Source organism: Salminus brasiliensis, chromosome 12 (genome assembly GCF_030463535.1).
Source record: "Salminus brasiliensis chromosome 12, fSalBra1.hap2, whole genome shotgun sequence".
In the NCBI taxonomy this organism is placed as follows: domain Eukaryota; kingdom Metazoa; phylum Chordata; class Actinopteri; order Characiformes; family Bryconidae; genus Salminus; species Salminus brasiliensis.
The window spans coordinates 23,290,379-23,311,567 of NC_132889.1; the positions used below are offsets into that span (position 1 = coordinate 23,290,379).

General features: G+C 44.9%; 2 protein-coding genes across 4 annotated transcripts in view; both read right to left on the minus strand.

The window, feature by feature from the left end:
• smurf2 (SMAD specific E3 ubiquitin protein ligase 2) overlaps positions 1-11,054 on the minus strand; it is a 66,061-nt gene extending 55,007 nt beyond the window's left edge. For 2 of the 3 annotated variants that reach the window (XM_072693484.1, XM_072693483.1), the window contains exon 1: positions 10,574-11,054. In XM_072693484.1, the coding sequence (XP_072549585.1) occupies positions 10,574-10,625 (52 nt within the window). In that variant the 5' untranslated portion in view covers positions 10,626-11,054. The remainder of the gene's footprint in view (positions 1-10,573) is intronic. The other variant, XM_072693485.1, reaches the window with a different exon arrangement.
• Positions 11,055-11,246: 192 nt separating this feature from the next.
• Positions 11,247-15,414, minus strand: kpna2 (karyopherin alpha 2 (RAG cohort 1, importin alpha 1)). Its single transcript, XM_072693167.1, has 10 exons — positions 15,295-15,414; positions 15,047-15,187; positions 14,219-14,304; positions 13,837-14,105; positions 13,640-13,734; positions 13,158-13,421; positions 12,723-12,956; positions 12,407-12,589; positions 12,151-12,300; positions 11,247-11,472 (listed from the first exon to the last, which is right to left on the minus strand). Exons 1-10 carry the CDS (start codon positions 15,358-15,360, stop codon positions 11,383-11,385), a joined length of 1,578 nt encoding a protein of 525 aa, XP_072549268.1. The 5' UTR covers positions 15,361-15,414; the 3' UTR covers positions 11,247-11,382.
• Between the last annotated feature and the right edge of the window lie 5,775 nt (positions 15,415-21,189).

The window sequence follows — 21,189 nt, forward strand, 5'->3', positions numbered from 1 at the left end:
TAAACTTCCCTACTTTTTAAACATGCAGTTACTCAACTAATAAATGCTGTTCTTTCAAGCGTATTATGTTATTATGTTATCTTATTTCAGATAAGATATAAAAAAGTAGAATCTATAAAAAGTGAAACACCATAAACATCAGGATTTATAGCCGTCTATCGAGTATTTAAGTCAGAGTTGGTATCGGCAGATACTTGATAATTGAGAAAATCAGTGCATCCCTATATACTGCGATACTACGTTTTCACCAGAAGTCAATGATCCAGCAGGTCACAATAAGAATAATGTCCTCTGTGTATCCAGGAGTAGAGTAAAACAAACAATATTGGGCAGCTACAATCTGCATCTGGCAGACGGTCACAGAAAGATGTCACAGTAAAAGAGAACAGTGCAAATTTTCATTTGGCATCAAGCAGCAAAAATGGTCACATTTTATTAATGTCTTCTGTGACGCTGCACATCCTGCGACTATGACTATGACTATGCTGAAAGGATATACTGTGCAGCCCTACATGCGTTCATTCATGCATGCAAAAGTTGACACTAAAATGATTAATAATCATTGATAATCAATGATAATATATGCATAACAACACTGAAATACAATTTAGTGGCTGGAATTCGAGCAGTTTTGTTAAAAACACATTGATCATTAGGTTTATCACAGTGATTTATGATGCCTGTTCTAACGTCACTGTAAGCTGTAAAAATTTACATATTGATTTGCTCGGAATTGTTGAGCAGCAAAACAAGTTGTCAGGTGTTCTGCATACATTTAACAGCGTTTACACACTACAGTTTTTTCCCCCGGACCCAGATTCACTTGCCCTGAGAGTTTAATGCATCTGCTCAAGTGTGAAAGCTGGTTTTAAGCTTGGGAGTGGCCCAAAGACCCAATCTTTGGTCCTTCTGGAATCTGGGTTTGCTTCAAGCGGTCTCCTGTTCAGTCTGCTGCACGCATAGAAACGTACCGCTCCCGGTGTTGCGCGTGGAGTCGTGTGATTGGTTCATTTTTTCACATGACTGCTTTGATGATCGCTTGCCTGGCTAAAATCCTACGAGAACAGCCCCTCGTTTGCAGGCGTTCATGCACAGTAAGATGCCATGACTTCAGAAAAGTGCTGAGGGTTTGCATCCAAGGAAAATAATGAACAGCGATAAACCGTTGAGCCTAGGTGCCACTATTTTGCAGAATGGTGATGCTCGAAACTGTGCAATCAATCGACGGTTGGTATGGAATTCTTCTATGTCAAAGCAAACCCGCAATAATGAGCCCCTCCCATGACCGAGCCCAGCATCGGTCCCGGGTGTGGATCTGTGTATTCAGAAGTGTGAAACCGTCCTAAATATGTAATTCAAGTCAAAATGGACTGTTTTCTTTTATTTATGGTCAGTAATGGCATGTTCTTATGGCATTAACATTAAATTGACTACGAAATATAAATAAAAAATATATATTATTAATTATTAAAAGTTACATATTTTTTGTAGGCCCAAATTTCAAGATTTTTACTGTGAATTTGACTATGTACCCTTTTTGTTGTCTTCAAAAACATAACTTTTCTACTGAAAAGCCTCATCCTTTTTTTGCACTAAAAAGAGCAATTTTATTTGCAAGTCAGCAAACAAGCACTACCAGGAATGTAAAATGTGTGCTCAAAACAAGCCCCTCCGAACCACAAAGGCTAAGCAGAGACAGACCCTTTCATGCTGTGAACAGAGAACACTGGAAGCCTGTAGTATCGGATGCCTGACTCGGAGTCAAAGAGGTCTGCTCTGCTAGGATCAGACTAAACAAAACAGGGCCGAGGAAGCGTGGACGACTGCCTCAGCGCTACTGTACCTGCTGCAGGTAAACACACCTGATCCTACACGAGACCACCACTACTGCGTGCGGTTTTGTGCAAGTGCTGACCAGAAAGTTCATGTCTGGTCTACGCCCTGGAGGTCCGTTGCCCAATCAACGAAAGGCTCTTACTAATGACACTGTTGGAACAGCACAAACACAAACGGTGATGCATGGCATACCCAAACAGCAAGGAAGGTGTGAAAGACAAACCTGCGAGACATGTGGGTGCCAATGGTCAGAAATATAAATAGCTTAGGGAACGGGCCTATAATTTAGCCTAAACAAACATCTTCCAAGCAGTGAACGTCAACAGTGACCCTCAGAGCAGACGCAGACAGCTGTATGTGAGTCAGCTATGAGGTAAGAAATGAAAGAAAAGAAGGTCTAGGGCTGCTACACCTACCTTGTTTGGTGCAGACCCTTCTTCGTCGGTTTGAAGAGAGCACCAAACCGATAAAACACCGGCCAAAGATTCTGTGCGGGTGGGTGCGCATATTTTCACTGGTGCGCACCAAACCGGGGAATTTAGCATCATTTCCTCTTCTTCTTCTTGCAGCAGGACTGCACTGCAGCATCTGCGGAATCTGCCAGTTTTAACATCGGACGCCCGAATCATTCCTGCGACACAAGCTGTTGCTAATAAGAGCAAATGAACAACAGTGAGGCATCAAATGGCCAGTGGAGCGTTTCTATTAGATGAGGTCACCCTCAGACTGGTCAACCCTAAACACCCCCAAACACCACCTCCTGATCAAGCCAAGAACAAGCAAGGTTTATAAATAAAAGTTATTCTGTTGGTTCCAGTAAGAACCATATTCGGAAAGGAAATGTGTGACATGAAGAATCTTTTTAGAATTTTGAAAGAATTTGGTGAAGAAGGTTCTTCACTACACTTCAAGTGCTTCTTCCATGCCATCACTCAAAGAACCCACTGTGGCACCTTTGTTTTTAGGAGTTTATGTGCAGAACAGACCTGGATTTATACTATAAAGGGCTAGCGTTTGGTGTAGTGTGTAGGTGGGTAACACCACTGCCTTCACCGTAGTAGACCAGGGGTTGGATTCCCTGGCTGGACAAGCACAACACACTACACCAAATAAGAGTCCATAGGCAAGACTCTACACCACACTACAGTCTCCAGCCTGTGTAACATTCAAATGATTCAAACAGAACATCAGCTAAGTGGCACAACTGTAAATGTAAAAACGTTGGGTGCAATTTAGCCACAGCGGGAGGATGCCAACCGAATGCCAACCGAATATACAAGGTCATAAAAACTGCAGCTGTGAAAACTGAGCCCGAGATCATCACAGTATATAACACACACAGCCACTAATCTTAAGGCCTTAAGGCCTCTTACGTACGGAAATGTAGACGTACGGTTTAGCAGCCACTGGCCCCATGCTTCTAGGCATCCTTTACGTTGGTGTGGAGCCGTCCATGTAGACGGCTAAAAACAGGAAACCCATTCTACCAGAGTTTCCTACATATAGCAGTGGTCTGGTCTTACTTCAACCGTTGTCTACATTGCCCCCCACAATTTCCAGCGGCACTGCTCGGGACTGTTCGGGCCGTATCCGCCATATCCTTAAGCTGTTAGAAAACATGCACAAATACAGACGAAATGAACACAGAGTACAGACAGAAGTTTCTGCAGACTTTCGTACCCGTATCCGTATATAAGGCTGAGCGTAAATGAGCTTTTCCTGGCTAACAGCAACAAAAACAAAACAAGCTGCAGCGTTACACAACTTGCAGCATCATTAACTGATTTTCTGTGCACTTGTGAAATAAACGTTGGCTTCAGTTTAACTCTCCATGTAACGTCCTTCTGCGCTTGTAAGACATACGCAGAGAAAAAGGGCCGAGTGGGTGAGAGGAGAGAATGGCGAGAGCGAGAGCGTAAGAGAGAAATATGCTTCTGCGGCCAAACAATTCAAGTAGCTTTGTAGGCTATGCCTTGTAAAAGCTTGACATCAAGCCATCAGTTAATTGTTTTGCTCTGCTTTGCTGACAGAGAGCAGACGACTACAGGGAAAACGCTGCAGAGAACCGCTGGCAAGTTGACAGGTGCAATATCCTTGCACATCTAAATGAGTTCAGTTCCAAGGGCAATCAGAGAGGAAGAGAAAGACACAGAGATAGAGAGAGAGAGAGAGAGAGAGACAGAGAGAGAGAGAGAGAGAGAGAGAGAGAGAGAGAGAGAGAGAGAGAGAGAGATAGCCAGACTTATCCAGCACAACAGTAACGGCTAGCACTTTGAGCACCTGGGGGTTTACGAGATCAGATGTTGGCAACAGGCACTCCATCTCGGCATCTGCGGAACATTACAGAGAGGGGCAGGCTCTGAGACTCTGAAGGAACAAGGTCTTCAAGGCCTCGGTGGCGAAATGAGAGAATTAGACTGTGCTCGGGAAACGTCTACAAACGTTATAGCTTTCAGGCAGACTTGCGGTGAAAGCCGCGCAGACTTGACACAGCTGGTACTGGGCTGCGAGACGGTTATGAGACTGTATTCATGAAGTGTCTCAAAAGTGCTGACCTAGGATCACGTTTCCCCACGTCCGCTCTGGTGCACGTCTGTCGGCTACGAAGCAAAGCTGATCCAGAAACAGGAGTGCCTTATAAGTCCAAAAGAAACATGTCACCAGGACAGACACCAAAACGTGTTCAGAGTGATGCAGGAGACACCCAAAAAGCATTGCGGCTTGGTCAAATATTAACGTGACTGGTTAATGTGTGGGCAGCAATGGTGAAAAGTGTAAGCAGGCTACGGAAAGTTTTTTCGTACTGTGCTCAGCCTGAAATTCCTTCCGTTACAGTGGAGTTCAGGACAATCGACAACAAAGAAAGGATAGTGCAGGAGCCAATGGTCAACTTCCACCCAAATCAAAGCATAACAAAAAAAAAAGAAACTCCATCAATGCAACAAGACTGTTTTCCAAATGATTTTAGAGCGTTTCTATTGGTCTATTCATCATGAATGTTCACACCAGGCAGTCTACAATACACTATCAACAAGTGCAATACAATACAGCATCAACAAGTGGGAGATAAACAGTCAATTACTTGTTATCCACTGTGCATTAATGTCAAAGAGAAATAGGACTTTGTACTGGTCTTATTTCTTCAGAATATGTGAAAACAAAATAATAAGTTAGTTTTACCACACATACCAAGTACTTCACCCTCAGAGCTCAGCATCGGTACTTGGGACGCACAATATTTGACTTTATATTTGAATATTTAACTGTGATGATTTTGGCAGATCTGTAAAGTAGATGACATTATTAAATAGGCTAATATAAATAAATAATAGCTAATTTTCATTCAAAATTTGTAAACATTAGCTTGGCCTACATTCAGTTGTGAGCTTTGGGGTAAAATAACAGCTGTAAAGCATCTTAGAATTAGACATAAAATCCAGAATAGTCAGGATTGGTGCATCGCTATTCATTATTGACCCCATTAACACTCCAATCTTGTTTACACCTGGTCACTTCATGCTTCTTCAGTATCAGGATTATATCTGGATGAGGCCAAGCCACATAAGAACGCACCCAAGACTTTTTAAAACCAGATAAAATCCCACCATCACTCAAACCACTTTATTTATTCATTCATTTTCTACCCAATTTGGAAGGCCAATGTGAACCACCCCCCATCACTAGCAATGCCCCCAACACTAGGAGGGGGAAGACTACCGTATGCCTCCTCCGACACGTGAAGTCCGCCGCCTGACGCAGCACCGCCAGGGATCGATTACGGCGACCACCACAAATGACTACTGAACCTGCCAGCGCCGACCTCTGCTCGGGTCTCCTCGTTTGTAAGGTCCTCGTGTGCAAATCGTGCCACGATACCCTCTCCACATCTGGCCCTCACGGAACCGCGGCGGCAGTTTGAAAGCGGGACGGCCTCAGCCTCTGTCCTTCCCACAAAGCAGCTGAACCAACAGGAAATCCAGTCCCAGTCCATTAATTGGGGGAACCATTTCAAATCATTCAAGAGCCCTCAGTCGGAAAAGAAAAACGTCTACAAATGATGTGCAATTACGCCACTTTTCTCCCCCTGCACGCCTCAGGTTGGTTTTCGCTGCCGTTTAAACAGAACATAGTGAACAAGTGTTTGCTGAACGCAGCTCTGAAATCTGGCAGCAGAATCAGATCGGCGCCGCTAATAGTCGCTTTTACTACAAACACACACACACACACACACACCCAGTGTGAACGCCAACATGGTTGGAATCACTTCCATACATGAATGACGCTCAGTGAAATTATCGCCTGATCTTCAATTTAGACGGGAAACAGTTTTGTCGCCACTCCCTGTAGACGTTATGTTGTGATAACCTGAAAAAACCCTTCTGAGAAAAATCTCAGCGCTACAAAGTTCAATCATCTGACACGCTGTATTTCCAGGAGGTAAGGTCCTTTTAATAGTGTGATGGTTCTCTCTTTCAAAACTGTGCAATCGTATTATTGCGGTCATGAAATAACATGCATCTGTTTCATTTTCAAAAATTTGAGAATGATTGGACCAATAGAAATGCTCCAAAATCACACTGTATACAGTCTTTACATTGACTCTATTGAAGTTAGTGCTGTAAAATCTCCTGTTTTGTAGACAAGACATTCAAAACAAGGTGATTAAGCACAGAAAACCTTTACAATAATAATAATAATAATAATAATAATAATAATTCTACATGTTTTTGTAGTTTTTTGTTGTTTTATTTTTTACATAAAACATTTTTGTTTGCATACTTTGTTATGAAATCAAACGTTTAAACAACCAGTAAAAGCCAGTCATAAGTATTTGTTACCATTAAAGACATCTAATGGAACTTTTACCTTGTTGTGCTTTTTTGGTTCTGAAACCAAAAAGGTTAAAAGAATCACACTTTAAAATGTTACATTTATTAAAAGCTGTTTGGTCGAGCTTAGCCAGATTATGCTTCCCTACTTGCACGTTTCTGTATTGTTGCCATTTTTATTTTTTCACAGCTCTGAAACTTTTCAAACGTGTAGTTCCTCATCCAGTAAACGCTGTTTTTCCAAGCTCTCAAGTCTTATTTGGGATAAAACATAAAAAAGTACGACCTATATAAAGTGGAACGCCATAAATATCAGGGTATATAGCCATCGGTCAGAGCTGGTCACGGTATTGATACTCTGTTTTGGCAGATGCTTGAAAATCTGGCATCAGTGCATCCCTACTTATTATAAACAGGTATGATCAGATTCACACTAGCAGGCCCATTCCTATTTAGTAAGAGAACAGTCACACGAAAAGCTCAGAAGAGGAGAGATTGAGGTAGTGTAGGTAGGTCGTTTTTTGCATGACAGGGTCTTCCGTATGTCTGTATTACTCAAAAGTACACCCTACCCAAATGATGTGTTACCCAAATGATATCATCTATGAAAACACAAAGACTGGATCGAGGGACTGGCTCGGGACATCCCCTCCTTTATTAGAAAACAAAAACCTTTCCAAATTCATTTAATATTAGAAATATTATAGAAAATGAGCTCAAACATCTTTCCACTATGTGGCTGAAGCACTCAGGGATGGTACTCATGGGTAAGACCATGATCTGGCCCTGCTCACAAGGTGCAACTATTTGCCCCTGAACATCACGAATTTGCAACGCAGCTCAAGACCTCCGCTTTCTGATGAAGTGGGACAAAAGCTGTCTTGCCTCGCCTCCGTCAGTGTCCTTCAGTAAAGTCATGATGAGGAGATGAGCTCCTCACTAAAAGAGCACAAAGGTGTCACGACCACTGTCTGGCACGGCGCAGCAACCTGGCTCCAACAAGGTTGTTCGGGGTTGAGAACTGAAGCCCCTCTCTCTCTCTCTCATCCACTTTATCCCACCAGTAACCATAATAGCTTCAATATTGCCCTTGGCTTCTCCGGGCGAATGGAAAACCCTGGAATTTGCCTCAGCGCTGATCCTGGATGGACATCAAACACCGGCGCGGTCATCTCCCTCTCCCAGTCAAAACACACAGCCCCTCAGGCTCGGTTAGCTGTGTATTCAAACAGCACTAACCAACCAAACAGAGCTGAGAGCGAGAGGAGCGAAAAGAAAAGCACCCGAAGCCAAAGGAAACCCCCTCCAGGCATCACGAAGAGCCAGCCGGGCCAAGAGAGACACACTGGAACTGTCGTAGCCCACCTAGACCTCGCCTAGACCCAATCTTACACATCCGAGCAAGGGTAGGGGACAGGCGAGCCCACCTAGACCTCGCCTAGACCCAATCTTACACATCCGAGCAAGGGTAGGGGACAGGCGAGCCCACCTAGACCTCGCCTAGACCCAATCTTACACATCCGAGCAAGGGTAGGGGACAGGCGAGCCCACCTAGACCTCGCCTAGACCCAATCTTACACATCCGAGCAAGGGTAGGGGACAGACGAGCCCACCTAGACCTCGCCTAGACCCAATCTTACACATCCGAGCAAGGGTAGGGGACAGGCGAGCCCACCTAGACCTCGCCTAGACCCAATCTTACACATCCGAGCAAGGGTAGGGGACAGGCAAGCCCACCTAGACCTCGCCTAGACCCAATCTTACACATCCGAGCAAGGGTAGGGGACAGACGAGCCCACCTAGACCTTGCCTAGACCCAATCTTACACATCCGAGCAAGGGTAGGGGACAGGCGAGCCCACCTAGACCTCGCCTAGACCCAATCTTACACACCCGAGCAATGGTAGGGGACAGACGAGCCCACCTAGACCTCGCCTAGACCCAATCTTACACATCCGAGCAAGGGTAGGGGACAGGCGAGCCCACCTAGACCTCGCCTAGACCCAATCTTACACATCCGAGCAAGGGTAGGGGACAGGCGAGCCCACCTAGACCTCGCCTAGACCCAATCTTACACATCCGAGCAAGGGTAGGGGACAGGCGAGCCCACCTAGACCTCGCCTAGACCCAATCTTACACATCCGAGCAAGGGTAGGGGACAGGCGAGCCCACCTAGACCTCGCCTAGACCCAATCTTACACATCCGAGCAAGGGTAGGGGACAGACGAGCCCACCTAGACCTCGCCTAGACCCAATCTTACACATCCGAGCAAGGGTAGGGGACAGACGAGCCCACCTAGACCTCGCCTAGACCCAATCTTACACATCCGAGCAAGGGTAGGGGACAGTCGAGCCCACCTAGACCTCGCCTAGACCCAATCTTACACATCCGAGCAAGGGTAGGGGACAGGCGAGCCCACCTAGACCTCGCCTAGACCCAATCTTACACATCCGAGCAAGGGTAGGGGACAGACGAGCCCACCTAGACCTCGCCTAGACCCAATCTTACACATCCGAGCAAGGGTAGGGGACAGACGAGCCCACCTAGACCTCGCCTAGACCCAATCTTACACATCCGAGCAAGGGTAGGGGACAGTCGAGCCCACCTAGACCTCGCCTAGACCCAATCTTACACATCCGAGCAAGTGTAGGGGACAGGCGAGCCCACCTAGACCTCGCCTAGACCCAATCTTACACATCCGAGCAAGGGTAGGGGACAGATGAGCAGGCAGGCAGACACACACACACACACACACACACACACACACACACACACACACACACACACACACCCCAGAAGACCGGGGTAAAGCCTCCCTGCTTTAACATGACAATAGTCATTCAAACCTGGCAGTTCTTGGTAGCTAGTCACCCCCACACCCCCACACAGACAAAACGGGGCATTCTCTTTAGCAAACGGAGCAATTTTAGATGAATGGATGCTTTAGAAAAAGCTGAGAGTGTGGAATTTAAGGAATATGCAAGTAAAAAGTCAACGCACGGCCAAAGAAATCAACAGGGCTTCTCTAACAGCACCGGCTAGATAGTGCTAGATAGGTCGCGTCACCCTGATACTGTGTTGGTGGGGAGCCAAACTAAATGAACTGGAGCTTACATTATTCAAATTAAATATATATATAATATTATTACATGAATATATTAAATAAACGTTATTCTAGCACGTTTTCAAACCAAATAAAGCCAATTACTTAGCTAGCTAGTGAAACTGCCTTTGGGACAGGGATTCAGTGCTGCCAAGCTAGCTAACTAACTAGCTAACTAGCTAGCTCGCAAAACGTCGCATAGTTTAGCCCATAAGTTAACACACACCTTTGAGCATATTCTGACTACATTAATATATTGTTTTTTTTTTTAGCTCTTTATAAAATAAATAAATAAATAAATAAATAAATGTTTTGGCTGAGTTTAAGATGAGCAGCAATATCTGCACCCCGAGCTTTGCGTTCATATAGAAACCAAGCTGGCTAATCTTAGCAAGACTAGCTATCACTAGCTCATTATAGCAGATATCTCGCAAACTGGCTCCGGCAAACCATTTAACTGATAAACAGCATATAGTCAGCAGTGCAAGTCTGCTGTTATTACGCTTTATAAGCTTTAAATGTGGCGTAAACGTAGGCAAAACAGCGCTGTATAACAGGACACAACACCAGAGGTGGCAAATCCAGGTCCCGAGAGTAAAGATCCAGCCCAGGTGTTTGTTCCAACTGCTTGGGCAGCCCCGCTGCAGCCGACCCGCCCAGGCAGTTGGAAAGAAACCCCGGGCTGGATTCCCACTCTTCGGACCTGGATTTGCCACCGTCGCACAACACTTGCTTGCTGCCTTGAACGTTACCAGGTTTAGCAAAGCCGCTGCAAGTGTCGCTCGCTGCTTGTTTGGGTCCTTACCGGTTAATCGCAACTTCACGGGCCCATTCCTCCTTCCTCCTTGATTAGACATCTCCTTTAACTTTCCAGCTTGGTCGCAGAATTCCCGTGTGAAAGCCCTGTGAGGGGTTATCGCCCACCTCCTCTGTGCGCTGTGCTAGCTGCTCACTCACTTTCACAGGGAGCTGGGAATAATGGAGGCGCTGTGTTGTGGCCCGGATGTGCATAGAGCGTCTGCTGCCATGTCCACACTGACCAGCGCGATCAACGCATTTCTCGTCTACGTGCAGTTGTCCCTCAAGGCTGGAGCCACCTAGCCTGCAAAATCCGCAGCACGAAATCGGGCTACAGGGTGATCATCCGTGCAGCAGCGGAGTAGCTGGTCTAATGAAGCCGACCACACGAAAGCGGCCCCCCCTCCCTCCTCTGAGTGAGGCAGTGAGTGACGAAGAGCCTGTGGAAAGTTGGGCAGCTACGGACCAACTGAGGGAGCCTTCTCATGTAGTTCGTCACAGCCAACTGGCATGTGTTCAGTCCTGGAGGGAGGGAGGTGGGAGGATGGTGGGGAGGGGGCAAGATGCTCAACACTGACATCACCAGTCTCCTCCTCTGTACTCTTCCCCTCCTCTTGCCTGCTTAGCTCATATTAGCCCAAGGAGTTAAACCACACTCACACACTTGGTTTATTTGTTCGTTTACTTTATTTACACAGTAATAAAATGGACAGTTCCATATGTACAATTCTGAAGAACAGAGAGGTCCACTCACACGAACACTGAACAAAGACAGAACATACAGAACAGCAGCAAGGGACAGAAAAAGAAAGGGGTCTAGAAATTGAAAGTGCCTTGGTTTTCATTAATCTGGAATGCATAGCCATCGGTTGTAGCTTCCGGGGCCACACACTCATCCTCTTCCTCCTGCAAGACAAACAGATTATTCATTAAAAAAAAAAAAAAAAAAAAAAAAAAGCTTTAATATGACCTTTAATAGTTAGAGTCCCATCATTTAAATTTCTTAAAATAAAAGTATGCTCTGTATACTATATGTTCCATAGAAGGTGAAGATGTCAAATTAGGGTCACAGTACTTCAACTGTCCACTGAAAAACAGTTTTCAAACCATGGAGATCCCTATAGCTGCTCTGTACACTACATTCTGGATGAATACACCAATAGAATTTTGGAATAAACTCTTTACATTGACCTTCATTCAAAGTTATGCACATTTTTGCCTTTGTCTGTAAAGTCACCATTTTAGAGATGTATGATTTTCTTTGGACAGTGACAATATTCATTATATAAAAGAAGCCCAATTACATCTATATGTAGTTGGACAAATAGTATAGCAAAGTTTAAAGAATTATAATACTAAAAGTGCAGGACTGGATCGGGAAGGGTGAAAAGGCAGTATAAAGTTAGCTAACTGTAAAGGCTATATTGATGTTGGTAAACGGATGCAAAACTGAAAGTTGGATTGAGTGGGCCCTGTGGAGTTTCATCATACACACGATGAAGAAAATAATTTCTGGCTTTAAATGGGAATCAAATCATTGTACATAAATACGTCCATGTTCTAAGAGTCTACTTTAAGACCTACCTCGCCAGAGAAGTATTTCTCAATGAGGTTGAGTGATGCTTTGTACACCATTTCATTCTCATGGGTCTGCAGGGCTTCGATTTTATCCAAGCCACCACATTCTTCAATCATCAGACATAGCTTATCAGTCTCACCAATCTTCTCACCGGCCTAGAAGGCAGAATGAGCGCATTAAGCAGGGGAGGGAAAACTGCATTTAAGAAAGACCATTATAGACCGTGCACCAACAGATCAGTTCAAACTGAGAAGAACGTACGAGAAAGATGTTGCTGATTGCATCCAAAATGACAAGAATAGTTTTGCTGTCCTTGACCGACAGCAAATTCAGGAGTGGCTCCAGCACATTGGCCTGAACAAGATAGATAACTTGCTCTATGGTGCCTCCACTGGTGTAGTTGGTCACTGCCCACACTGCCTCCTTCTGAGTCTTGTAGTCACCCTGGATGGACAGACATGAAGGAAAGGACTGGTTTTAGGAGAAAGAATATCTGAACCAAATATTTGGTGCAAGACAAGTGATCAGCCAAACAATACTAGTTGGGTCTTTACCCACATCAAATCACTCAACATACCCTTTTAAGAACCTCCACCAGGTAGGGAACCAGGCCAGCGTTGATCACCTCCTGGATCTGCGTGTCCTTGCCTGCAGTGATGTTGGACATGGTCCAGGCAGCCTCTTTCTGGATGTTGTTTTTGTGGTGCTGTAACAAGTTGGAGAACATTGCAAGAGCACCTGCATCCAGAACTGCCTGGGTCTGCTCATCCGTGCCAGTTACAATGTTGCCAATAGAGCGGAGCGAGGGAGTCTGAGGGTAGAGCAGTTAAGCATTAATTCACAAATTAAGTGAAATGTGATGCAATGAAGAATTCTCCAAATGACTCAAAAGGTAATATACCCTAAGGATCAGAGAAACATGGATCAAGCAAATAATTTTAGAATTCAGAGAACTGAATAATACAGTGCATAATGTGGCCTGTGCACAGATGCAAATTGCTGGTAGACTTACAATAATAGAGAGCTCTCCAGAGCCAAGAAGCTGTACCAGGCGAGAAACCAGGCCAGTTTGGACCACCACCTCAATCCGGTCATTTGGCCCATCTGTGAGATATGAGACTGCCCAGCAAGTGTCTGCCAGCACCTCCTTATCGTTGTGATGCAGTAGACGGACAAGAGTTGGCAGAATCTGCCGTACTGCATCCAGAGGTGGTGCAGGGTTTTTGTTGCGACACAGGTTAGACAAGGTCCAGGTGATGTTCCTCAAGTAGCCAGACTGCCAAAAAAACAAAGGGGGGGGGGGGGGGGGAATGAGGGCATGGTCAGTGGAGTCTTGACACCACCTAGTGGCAAGAAGCCATTTCTGCAGCTCAAACAACTTCCTGTGACCCATCCTTAAAGCCAGTGCTGGGCAACAGCTCCATTCAACATAAGGGACCAAACTAGACTTTGTAAACCATAAACTATTCAAAAAAATATTTGACTTTGACTTACTGCAAATACAGAAAGGTCAGGGACAGCAAGCAGATTCAGAAGTGGAGGAATAGCGCCATGCTTGATGACCTTGTCTCTATAGGCAGAGCCATCACCTACAAAGACAGAGCAGCAAGACGTTAAGGTAGAACTCAACTCAACACTCTACAAAAGAAGTCAATTCAAGTTGAGTCACAGGTCATTCATCCTTCACCTACCAGCAATATTGCCTAAAGCCCAGACAGCTTGCTCGCTAATATGAGGGTGAGGAGATGAAATTAGACCGATGAAAGCCGGGATAGCCCCTCCTTCCACTACTGCTGCAGTCTGGTCAGATGTTCCAGATGCAATGTTAGTCAGGGCCCAGGCGGCTTCGAACTGAATGGGGGCAGAATCCACCATTCCTAGGAAGCCCACAAACTTGGGGATCAGGCCTGCGCTGATGATTCTGTCAATCGGTGGATGTCTCTCTCGTGAAAGCAGTTTCCTAAATTTGAAAGACATCGGATATGGTTACAACAAGCAAAAGATTGAGGGAAAAAAAAAAAAAAAAAAAAAATATCTACTGGTCACTGGTTAAGAGAAATATTAGTCACTGACCTCGCAGCTTGGGTTGCTTGCATTTGAGTTTCGAGATTGTTACTGTTGACGCCATTAACAATCTCTTCCACCGTCCAGTGCTGTGCCTAGAGTGAGGTGATCAGTACCACAATCAGTACATGGAGAATTTATTCCTGCACTGTACACTCTGTTTACGGTCAACCTCAGCAACACACACTCACACACACGTAGTTATTGTCTCTGCACCCTGTCTTGTGTCTTGTCCATCGTCCTTGCACTTTTGCATCAGAAACTTAACGCCCAAGTGTTCGGCTGTACTGTACAAGCCTATATGAGAATGCCTAAAGATGCACTGAATGATCATGTCTAGCCAAACAACTTTCATCTTGTAAATCTTGTTCATTTACAAGATTAGAAGATACTCGAGATACCATCTGATCATGGTATTCTTGGGGCCAACATAACTTGTGCATTAGATCAGGACACTTTACAGGATACAGTACATTTGTAAGAGCTCAATGGCCTAATAGACTGATAATGAATCATGTACACGACAAATTGCACCAATTCAGGAGATCATTGAACCAAATTATGAACCTGTAACTCATTACACCCTAATTATCACTAGGAGAACTCATTCCACTCATGCTCCCAAACAGAAGGAAGAATTAACACACAATTAAACCCGCTTTAGTCGATCCTACAGCTAACCCACCCCACCCAACCCAACCAAACCAGACATGTTGAAACTGGTCCATTTGACCTTCATATGAATCATTATACAACCGAGTCTTAATCTTCTGCCCAGATTTCTCAGATCTCATCCAGGCACATGAATTAAAGCCACACTCGTGTGCTGCTCCATACCTGACAGTTCTGACTTTTCTCCTGCAGAGGTGAAGTAACTTCGTCCGGCAGAACCGCGACGTTCCTCCTCTTCATGATCTGGTCATCTTTCTTTGCCTTTCGAAGCTCGACATTCACCTCAATCCTCCTTCGCCGAAGCTCCTAAACACACAGTCGATCACACGCTCTTAATTTTTTAGTACAGCTGTGTGTAAAGTATAGCTAGTCTTTCAGAGATGGCTCAGCTGGCCCAGGGCAAAAGCACTTACGGTCACATCCTTCCCCTTATTTTTGAACTGGGTCAGGCGGGCAGTGTTCTCGTTGGCAGCAGACATTTTAAAAGCAGCAAGCTAGCTGATAGCTCGAGAAGTTCAAACCACACTGAATGACAACCCTAAAAAGACACAAAAATGAAGAATAGAGGGATTAGCACAAGACACGTATGGCATCGCAGGCTAGCTAGCTATCTATCCATCTACCTAGACACCTCTGCGACAGTGTTTACGAGCAGAACGTCGCCATGTCCTGATACACCTCATGTAATATATCTAGCTAGTTAAATAATACGCAATATAATGTACACTACATTTACATCGACGTTAATAAACAGAAATGCATTAAATAAATAGAGTTAAAGTCTCTTCAGCACTAAGCGCTGCTTACCGTCTCTCTCCTGTGGAAATGAGCTCAGAGAACTTGTACTACAGACCTTTAAATTCGCGCTTCGGACGATCCTATTGGTCAGTTTGAGCGAAAGCAGCGTCTGATTGGACGGTTTCAAAAAATCACAAGTCAGGAAGGGGCGTCGTTTAGGAGCCGGCGGCAAACTAACGCGAGATTTCGACGATTTTGAACGAGTACAGCGTTCAGAGTTAAAAAGCATTAAAAGAAAATATTAATTGATACATTTCTAACAAATTATTATTATTATTATTAATATTCACGTCAAACGGGTTCAGTCTTGTAGCTAGCTAGCTATGTTTTATCCGAAGTCTGAAAGCTGCCATGGCGCAGTGTGGCTGCATGTGTAGCTAGCTAGCTGCTCTGTGGGTTGTTATTCTGCTAGTAAGCTTTTCAGGTCCCATCTGTTTTATTTCGTTTTATTTATTATTCATATTTTAGGAATACTAAGAGTAATTATTCGCTCTTTAAGTATATTTGACGCATTAAGCAAGATATATCAGAAATACCACCAGGGTTGTGTAGAGTCGAGCCATATTTGAGTTTTCTGTTGCATATGTGAAATAACGACTCCTGTAGAAATATAAAAAAGGTAGGATACTATACTGTACTATATTATGCATCCAGATGAGTTACAATTTGAAGGAAAAACATAAATAAAACCAGTAACAGAAGCATTACAATTTCAGAAGGCTCCAGACAGATGTAGGGCATCCTAAAATTAAGCAAATAACATCATACCATGCTCTGTTACATGTATCAGGATCTAGGTGACATTGAAGGGGGTTCACTATTGGGACACAATTTCTAGGCATTTCCCTCAAAGACTGCTCAACTGGCTGGTGTTTCATCAGGAACAGTAAGTAAAGTGATCACACATTTTACACTGAGGTTATATAGTGCCATTAAAACAACATTTAAGGGAATATCTTTATGTAGATTGTCTATATGTTGGACTTTCCTGTGAGATCTACAGTATTAACACTTGAAAAACCATCTGCAAAGTATAACCTTATGCTTATATACAGTTGCATGCAAGAGTCTGGGCTTTGTTAGTTTTGTGAGAAGTAAATACATCCTACATTTCTGCTTTTCACTTACTACATAGTTACTTGGCACTGGAAAAGCATTAACATTAAAAACATACATTTAAAGGAGGTATTTTGCAATGTGAGAAAGGTTGGACTCTGTTTTAGGCCTTTATTGACTGGTTTTGCTGGGCATGAGTTGTCATTAGTAATCGACAGCTAATTATTTATGCTTGATGCATAAAAAAAGGCTACAAAAAGATCTTCAGCTCACAAACCGAACTGTGGAGGTCAACGCAAGATCTAGAAGACCAAGACAACTCTGGTCAAAGTCACAGAAACCTTTAATGATCATCATAGGGAAGGCGGCCCACCCTGCTGCTTATGTGGCTACGTAGCAGACCGATCAGAGTGTCCATGCTAACCCCTGTCTACCGTCTAAAGTGTAGGAGAAATGACCATCTGAACTGGACCTTGGAGCAACAAAAAGAGTTTGCTGGAGTCCTGTTTTTCTGTTACATCACATGGACAGCCAGGTACGTGTGCACTGTTTACCTGTGGGGATGTGCCAGTCTGATCAGTGGTGCTTCCACCTCACAACCTAGAGCAGCAGTCCAAACCCTGGTCCTCTAGGCCCACTGTCCAGCACATTTTAGTGTCCCTGGCTCCTGGCACACCTGTCCCAAATAATCAACTCATTAACCAGTCCTTTCTGAGTTAAAGTGGGTGTGTCAAAGCTGGGGAAACAAAAATGTGTCTCGAGATCCAGGATTGGGGACCAGTGAAGGACTTTAAGGATCTGCTGCCATTGTCTATGTGCCAAATACCACAGGGCACCTTTAGAGGTAATAAAAGGCAGACGGTCATCATGTTTTGAAGCTCATTGATGTAGAATATTTATTGGACAAAAGTATTGGGACACCTGCTCATTCATTTAAAAATTTTTTTTTCTAAAATCAAGGTTATTGAAAAAGAGTGTGTCCTGCTTTTGTTGAAGTAACTGTCTCTGCTGTCCAGGGATAGGTTTTTACTAGATTTTGGAGCAGTGCTGTGAGGATTTGATTGCATTCAGCAAAAAAAGAGTTGGTGAGGTCAGGATGTTGGATGATCACCACTCCGCACCACCTCATCCACAAGTATTGGATGCATAACCCTCATTCCAGAGAACACAGTTCCACTGCTCCACAGCTCAATGCTGGGGGGCTTTGTACCCGTCTAAGCCCACATCTGACATTATACAAGGTACCAATGGGTTCATGTTTATCCCTTCCATCTGTTCGTTTGATGTGAATTGCTCATTTCCGTGCCCATTTTAACATGTCAGTATTTTCCAAGCCTGTCCACTCTTTTCTAACCCACACTGTCAGAACAGCTGTAAAGTTCTCATTCATAATATGAGAGGGAAATGAGAAAGGCAGCAACTGATTGAATACCCAACACAGTCCTCTGTAAGAAGGTATGCCAAAGTTGTCTTTGACTTATAGGGTTCTCTATCATTTGACTTGAGCAACCCTGAGCGAGACAGAGTAAGCCTATCAGTAGGGACTGAATAGAATAGTGCTGCTGCAGCACCTTACCCCAGCCAGCAGGGGACCCCTGTCCTCTGTCAATAAAAGCAATAGCAGTGATGGCATAGGTTTGCTCTGGCATGCTGTGGTGGGCGTCTTGCTGGCATGGTTTTAGTCCATCCATTTGTCTGCAGGGTCACTGCAAATCAGTACAATGTTATTTTGCCTTATTACTTTCATCCTATGAGACATTTATTTCCTAATGGGATGGGTCTCTTCCATAACGAGGAGTCCCTGAATGGTTTTAGGAGAATTAAAAAAGATGGAAATCCTATGCTGTGGCTTTTAGTCAGCAGATAAAAGCAACTGGAAAATCTGCTGACACTGATAAAATGTCGTTTGTGCCATTTTAAAAAAATTAGTCCTGACTGCACCCAATAGCTTATGACTTATCTTATGGCGATAATTACTAGCTATCCTTAATCACTTTAGCATTCGTTCATTTTACATAACCTTACAACCTCTTACGTACACTCACTGAGCACTTTCGAAGGAATACTACACAGCCTCGGGGTACAGCCTCCTTTTGCTCTCAGAACAGCTTCAATTCTTTTGTGGCGTGGATTCCACAAGATGCTGGAATCAGTACTTCATATGATTGATGTCTGGTTCACGATGCCTGCAGCTTTTTTAATACTGTAGCACTGGAGCACTTTCATGCTGTTCTACCACATCTCAAAGGTGTCCGACTGGATCCAGATCCAGTCAGATTCGTGTTGGACTTGCTTTGTGATATGGTGCATCATCCTGCTAGAGGCAGCCGTTAGAAGATGAGTTAATTGTGGCCATTACAGGATGCACATGGTTAGTGACAATACTCAATACACCAGGAGTGTATCCTGCTTTTGTGGGAGTAACTGTCTGCTGTCCAGGAAAGGCTGATGCATAAAAAGAGGGCTACAAAAAGATCTTCAGCTCACAAACCGAACTGTGGAGGTCAACGCAAGATCTAGAAGACCAAGACAACTCTGGTCAAAGTCACAGAAACTATTAATGATCATCGCAAGGAAGGCGGCCCACCCTGCTGCTTATGTGCCCATTCTAACCCCTGTCTACCGTGTAGAAGAAATTACCATCGGAACTGGACCTAAGAGCAACGAAGAGTTTGCCTGATCTGATGAGTCCCGTCACATGGACAGCCAGGTACTTGTGCACTGTTTACCTGTGGGGATGTGCCAGTCTGATCATTTACATTTACATTTACATTTACGGCATTTAGCAGACGCTCTTATCCAGAGCGACTTACAAAGTGCTTTGCTATTTACCCAAGAAAAGCCTTAGCTAGTTAGAATAGACTAATAATACAAAAGATACCTCGAAGCTTAGACATTACTAAGCACAATACAATAAGGCGACCATAGAACTATTCGTCCAAGTACTCTCTGAAGAGGTGGGTCTTCAGTCTGCGTTTGAAGACAGCGAGCGACTCGGCCGTTCGGACACCCAGGGGCGGCTCGTTCCACCACTTTGGTGCCAGGACAGAAAAAAGCCTGGACGATTGTCTTCCGCGGATTTTGAGGGATGGGGGGTCGAGCCAAGCCGTACTTGAAGCTCGAAGGGCTCTTGGTGCGGATCGGCTTTTGACCATTGCCATCAGATACGGAGGGGCTGGTCCGTTCTTGGCTTTGTAGGCCAGCGTCAGGGTTTTAAATCTGATGCGGGCAGCTACTGGAAGCCAGTGGAGAGAACGCAGCAGTGGAGTGACATGGCTAAATTTTGGGACATTGAAGACGACCCGTGCCGCTGCATTCTGGATGAGTTGCAGGGGCCTGATGGTGCGCAGAGGGAGACCAGCCAGAAGAGAGTTGCAGTAGTCAAGTCTGGAAGTGACGAGAGACTGAACAAGCACCTGGGTGGCCTCTCTAGAGAGGAAGGGTCGAATTCTCTGGATGTTGTACAGGTGAAATCTGCAGGACCGAGTTACGTTTGCAACATGACTTGAGAACGATAACTGATCATCCATCACTACACCAAGGCTTCGGGCTTCAGTAGAGGGAGTGACCAGTGAGTTCTCGAAGGTGATGGCAAGATCGTTTCTTGGTCCAGCAGTTCCCGGGATGTACAGCAGCTCCGTCTTGCTGGGGTTGAGTTTGAGGTGGTGAGCCGCCATCCAAGACGAGACGTCGGCGAGGCATGCTGAGATACGGGCAGAAACCTGTGTGTCAGAGGGGGGGGAAAGAGAGCATGAGTTGAGTGTCTTCGGCGTAACAGTGGTAAGAGAATCCATGGGAGGAGATCACTTTACCAAGAGAGTGAGTGTACAGTGAGAAAAGAAGAGGACCAAGAACTGAGCCTTGTGGAACGCCAGTGGAGAGACTACAAGGAGCGGACGTGTCGCCCTGCCACGTTACCTGGTATGAGCGTCCCTGCAGGTATGATGCAAACCATTGCCATGCAGAGCTGGTAATTCCAAGACCGGCAAGGATAGACAGGAGGATCTTGTGGTCCACTGTGTCAAAAGCTGCGGAGAGGTCGAGAAGGATCAGAACCGAGGACAGTCTGGCAGCTTTAGCTGCATGGAGCTTCTCTGTAACTGCAATGAGAGCAGTTTCAGTAGAGTGTGCAGCTTTGAAGCCAGACTGGTGGGGGTCCTGAAGATTGTTCAGAGTGAGAAAGAGAGACAGTTGGTTGTAGACGGATCAGTGGTGGTTCCACCTCACAACCTAGAGCAGCAGTCCAAACCCTGGTCCTCTAGGCCCACTGTCCAGCACATTTGAGTGTCCCTTGCTCCTAGCACACCTGACCCAAATAATCAACTCATTAACCAGTCCTTTCTGGTTTCTGCATGAAAGAGCTCCAGGAAAGTCTGCAGGCATCGTGTGATGCAGTCCCGACCATATGGACCAGAAAGGGTCTCTACTAGGTTTTGGAAGTGACAAGAGCATTA